The sequence below is a fragment of the Sinocyclocheilus rhinocerous genome, unplaced genomic scaffold, assembly GCF_001515625.1.
Source record: "Sinocyclocheilus rhinocerous isolate Xijiao unplaced genomic scaffold, SAMN03320098_v1.1 scaffold1160, whole genome shotgun sequence".
Lineage (NCBI taxonomy): Eukaryota > Metazoa > Chordata > Actinopteri > Cypriniformes > Cyprinidae > Sinocyclocheilus > Sinocyclocheilus rhinocerous.
In genome coordinates this window covers 707,292-713,184 of record NW_015635060.1, presented here as the reverse complement: position 1 = coordinate 713,184, position 5,893 = coordinate 707,292, and the positions used below count along the sequence as shown (strand labels likewise).

The 5,893-nt window shown below is 40.7% G+C and overlaps 1 protein-coding gene across 1 annotated transcript in view; it reads right to left on the bottom strand.

The window, feature by feature from the left end:
• Nucleotides 1-335: 335 nt before the first annotated feature.
• LOC107746571 (homeobox protein aristaless-like 4) overlaps nt 336-5,893 on the bottom strand; it is a 22,560-nt gene continuing 17,002 nt past the window's right edge. The window contains exons 3-4 of the mRNA XM_016560832.1: nt 1,742-1,870; nt 336-925 (exon numbers count right to left, since the gene is read on the bottom strand). Coding sequence (XP_016416318.1) covers nt 608-925; nt 1,742-1,870 — 447 coding nt within the window. The 3' untranslated portion in view covers nt 336-607. The remainder of the gene's footprint in view (nt 926-1,741; nt 1,871-5,893) is intronic.

Genomic DNA, 5,893 nt, shown 5'->3' with positions numbered 1-5,893 from the left:
TCCTGAAAAATGTATCTCAGTTTCATTATTGATAATAATAAGAAATGTTTCCTGAGCACCAAATCAGCATATTAGAATGTTTTAAATGATCATGTGACACTGAAGACTGGAGTAATGGTTGAAAATTAAACTTTGCCATCATAGGAATTCTTTAAATCTAATAAAATAGAAAACAGTTATTTTAGCCTTAATGAGCATAAGAGATTTCTTTCAAAAACAATAAAATCCTGCCGACCCCAAACCTTTGAACAGTAGTGTATATGTGTGGTAATTAGGGCAAAATATATAAATCTGGTAAAATAGGGCAAAATAGTGCATACTGATTTTTTTTTCCATTTTTTTTTTTCAATGATGATACATGGAAAGTCAGTATATTTATAAAACAGTCTCCATTTTGAAACTGGCTCTTTGTTTTCCACACATTCAAGCTCTGAACAATCCACTTCCTCTAAAAAACTTCAATATTAAATCTCCTACAGGTGTTTTAAAGCTTCTAGCCTCCATTTCTCATGTTCATATTGGCTCCAGATGGCATAAACGTTCACCTCATTAGTGCTGACAGCTTAGGGCTGAAGTTGTCTGGTCTTCTGTGTCCCAGATGAAGGCATCATGTGGCCCATGTGATTGCAGAGCTGTGCTCCCTTGCTTTCATACGCAAGCTGGTGATGCTGGAGGATTTGCGATCTGGTTCGATGCTGAGATCAAATTCATTAATGGTTCCACCCACTCCAGAGTTGCCAAAAAGACTGCCCATGTGTGTCTGTCCTATGTTCCCACCTGGACTTGGCATACCAAGGAAATCAGACACACCACTAGCAGAGTGAGGGTGAGGGGTCATGCAGGAAGCTACAGTATCACAAGGTACCACACAGCCAGGCACTGGTGAGGCTGCACTGCTGCCACTTAACCATGATGGGTTCTGAATCTAAAAATAAACAAATAAAAACATATTTAATCATTTAAACATATTTAAAAATATGAGTGAGTCATTTGAATCATTAACTGAAACGATTCATTCATAATGCTGATTCATTCATAAGTGTCTGGCTGCATCCTAATATGCATACTTCCGTACTATATATCAGGTGGAAAACAGTGTGTGGAATGACTAGTATGTCCGAATCCACAATATTCATAAAACAGTATGAAAAAAGTACCTGGATGACCTAATTTGTATTCATATACCCGGATTTCATTCATATACTATTAACATTCATACTACTGTATATAGAACAAACTTTTTTTAACAGTTGCAATGTAATAACTAATCCTAATGTAATAAGAAGTACCCTACTCACAGAGTACGCAATTTGGGATGCAGCCTCTGCTTTATGAGTGAGTCACTGAACTATTCACTCAACTGTTTCATTCAAAAACATTCATTCTTTCAGGAACAAAACAACTGTCTTTATGAGTGACTCACTGAATCATTCACTCAAATGAAAACAATGATTCATTCAGGTATGCTGCAACTAAATATTGTGGATAAAATAAATATAAACATATGTTATAAATATAATATAAATATATGTAAATATAAACTTCTTGATCATTAATCTGTTGTATAAAAGCAATATCACTTTTGCAATTGTGTTGCTGGTCTAAGATCAGCATGGCTGTGATTCGGCTGCACGTCACATAATTTTTAAGGACTAATCATCAAACGCAGTTTTTAAATTTAATCAACTACATTTGTATATAGATAGAAATTTATGATCGGTAATGCAGATTTTCCTTTTACCTGTGTATAATTTTCGGGTCGTGTAAGAAGAGGAAGCTCATATGCTGTTGAGAAGTGTGTTCGAACCTGCTGCATCTGACTAAAGCGTTCTCTTTTTCTCCATTTGGCCCGGCGATTCTGAAACCACACCTGCAGGAAATAGGCCAAATATCTGATTATTTGTATTATCTGTCTGCAAAAGCCCAAGATTTGGAGTGAATACATTGTGTATTCTATTGTATAAACTTCATGCTGTTTCTATTTTGGTACTGAACTACTGATGCGGCTTATAACGGTGCACATTATTACTTAAGTCTATCTACTGAAAACTGGATTCTCCCTCTAGTGACTTGTAGTGAAAAACTGAGCACATGCAAAGCCATAAATCCCAAGGCACATGAAAGCCATGCCACGGCTCTTTAGCTGACGTCTTTAATGTGCTGTCCACACTGCGCTATTTATGTATGGATTTGAACTCTCCCCTGCCAGCACAGGTTGGAGCTCTGCTCTTTGATAGCTGTTCCTCTGTCTCCCCTCAGCCAGTGGGTCCAGCTTCGCTTATGTCTGGAGCAGGTCCACCCCATCAGTCACAATGAGGCCAGTTCTGAACTGCTGTTAGTGCGCCGTGACACAAACCAACTACCCCAAACCACAGCTGAGTGCTCTCAGACCTTAGACATATGCTTCTATTTATTATGATTTGTAAGTAAAGGTAATTAATATATATATATTTCTCAATTATTTTCTCAAATTTTACTGGATATAATGTTTCTGCTCTTGCTTGTTACATTAAATTACTAAAATCCAGAAATATAGATATTAACATGCTTATGTCTGAAGCAGATTTAAAGGGATAGTTCACCCAAAAATGAAATTTCTGACATAATATACTCACCCTCATGTCATTCCAAACCTATATGCATTTCTTTTTTCTGCAGAACATTAAAGAAGATATTTTGAAAAATGTTGGTAACCAAATAGTTTTGGTTCCCATTGACTTCCATTGCATGGACACAAAATACCAACATTTGGTTACCAACCAAAAATAGAATTTTCATTTTTATGTGGACTATCCCTTTAACTTTGCAGAATTTATTACAGGTAAAATAATGAGTAAATATGTAAATTCAGTCTGATTGTTTCCACCTTAAAAATACATTATATAGGATGCATTACTGACTGTAACTATATCAGTATAAATTTAACACCATCAAATATGTTGATAATAAAACAATAGAGGACAATACAGAAACGATTGGAGTTCAGTATTCTGCTATATTTCAGAAGAATAAAGTCATTTTATGACATTTACATCATCTCATTCATTATTTACTTACTCATTATTGACTTGTAAACAGACATGCATCTGTTGTGTTCAGATGAGAGATTGCATGAATTTATATTACAGATGTTAGTTTTTCCAATATGATCCTGTCAAGTTTCTCCCTCAGCTATGATAGAGAAGGTTTGTTTCTATTTTTCTGTTTTCTTTTTTGAGAAAGCAACGAAAGAAGGAAATTCTGACTAAAATAAGACTAAAATGCTCAGACTTTTAGTTGACTAAAACTTGACTAGACTAAAAAGAGTATGAACGTGACTAAAACTAATAAAAACTAAAATGACAGCTTCACACAAAGACTAGACTAAAACTAAAATTAAAACAGGCCGCCAAAAACAACACTAGCAAACAAGGACTGCCTTCTATAGAGATCCTTAAAAGTTTGTCAGTAGTCTCTTTAGCAAGGAGAAAACGGTACCCTTAACTTAACCATAGCGGATCTTGAGGAACACCTGAGAAAGATTTATTCTGACAATCAGAAGCACATGCCAGTCTCCATTCCAGAAGACATGCCACAAATTCAACTGCCGGAGCACCAGATGGACATAAGGCCCCCAAAATGGAGCGAAGTTGAGAGTGCGGTAAAGCGGGCAAGATCAGCATCAGCCCCTGGACCTAACGGTGCTCCATATAAGCTCTACAAGAATTCCCCAGGAGTTTTGAGGTACCTTTGGAGATTAATGTTAGTGGCATGGAAAAAGCAGGTGATACCAAAAGCCTGGAGAAGGGCTGGAGGGAGTTTAATCCCCAAGGAAAAAAAATCTGCAACTATTGATCAGTTTCGTCAAATTAGCCTCCTGAATGTGGAAGGTAAGATTTTCTTCAGCGTTGTGGCGCAGAGACTGTCAGCGTTCCTGAAGAACAACAATTTGTTGACACCTCAGTTCAAAAGGCAGGCATAGGGGGCTTCTCAGGATGTTTGGAACATGCTAACATGATTCGGCACCAGTTGCAAATGGCCAAAAAGGAGAAGAAAGACCTACATGTGGTGTTAGATCTTAGATCTTGCCAATGCATTTGGGACAGTGCCACATAAGCTGCTGTGGGCAGCATTCGATTTCTTCCATGTTCCAGAACAGATAACAAAGCTGATTAAAGCCTACTTTCGGGATCTTCAGGTCTGTATTACCATACAGGATAGTACCACCACCTGGCAGCAGCTGGAGGTTGGCATAATGGCAGGTTGTACCATCTCTCCACTGGCATTCACTATGGCAATGGAGATCATAATTCAGGCATCCCTTTGGGTGGTTGGAGGGGAACGTTTGAAGGGTTGCGGCTCTCTCCAATCAAGGCATACATGGATGACATGACTACCATCACAATGACTAAAGCATGTACTAACTGCAGGATAAGCTCCAGGAAAACATCAGATGGGCACAAATGGAGATTAAACCCAGAAAATCTCACAGCATCTCCATTGTCAAAAGGCCAACTTACTAATATCAGGTTCTGTATAGCAGGAGAGCCCATACCAATGGTCATGGAAAAGTCCATCAAAAGCCTTGGACATTGGTACACCGCAGACCTTAAAGACTCAAAACAGGTGGAACAACTCAGGCAAGAGACAGTCAGTGGACTTAAGAGAATCAATGGTACAGCTCTTCCAGGGAAGTTAAAGCTGTGGTGCTTCCAATTTAATTTGTTGCCATGGCTTATGTGGCCAATTTTCATATAAATGAGCTCTCTTTATCTCACGCCAAGCACCTGGAGAGACTGGTGAGTACACAATTGAGGAAATGGATTGGGCTACCAAGATGCCTTAGCAGCATAGGGCTGTGCGGCAATGGAGCGCTCTCTCTTCCTATTTCAAGCCTTGTGGAGGAGTACAAATGCGCCAAAACGAGGCTGGAGATGACGCTTAAAGAATCCCGCGATCCCTGCATAAGAGATGCTGCTCCAACATTGGCGACAGGGAGGAAATGGAATCCAGTTACAGCAGTTGCTGATGCAAAGGCAGCCCTCAGACACCGGGATATTGTGGGGCAAGTCTAATATGGTAGAGGGGGACTTGGGTTGGGAATAATAACACCTAAATGGCAAAAGGCAACAGAAAAGGAACAGTGGCACCTGGTGGTGGAGGAGGTACGCCGTCAAGAGGAAGCAACTAGATGCGCTAGAGCAGTCTCCCAAGCCCAACAAGGCCACTGGATGAGGTGGGAAGGTATAGAACGGCATAAAATCACTTGGAGTGAGCTGTGGAACATGGAAACCAACAGGCTAAGTATGGTGTGGACAAGACCCAGCCTGCCACCTGTGTGCAGCCCCGGCAAACCTCAGACATATCCTGGTGGGTTGTAAGACCAGCCTGACACAGGGAAGGTACACATGGCGCCACAATCAAGTACTGAAGTGCTTGGCGGCAGCAATAGAGACCAAGAGAGTGTCAACAAACGCCATCCCCCAAAATGCCAAGAATACCTTACCAAAAAGGCAGTCCTTTGTTAGGGAAGGGGAGAAAAAGCGGGCTAAGTGCCTGTCCCCTGACGCAGGCTGGCTGAATATAGCCAGGGACTGGGAAATACGAGTCGACTTAATCCACAGACTCACTTTCCCATTTGAAATTGCAGTCACCAGACCTGGTTCTCTGGTCCAATTCCAGTAGGATCGTCACTGACAGTCCCTTGGGAAGAGGCCATTAACGAGGCCTTTGAAAGGAAGAAGCTGCGATATGCCAACTTGGCAGCTGAGGCAGAGGAGCGGGGCTGGACAGTGAAAGTATACCCGGTGGAAGTGGGCTGCAGGGGCTTTGTGGCTAGTTTTACAATAAAGCTGCTGAAGGAGTTGGGCATCAGAGGACAGGTCCAGCGGAGGATAGTCAGGGAACTGGCCAC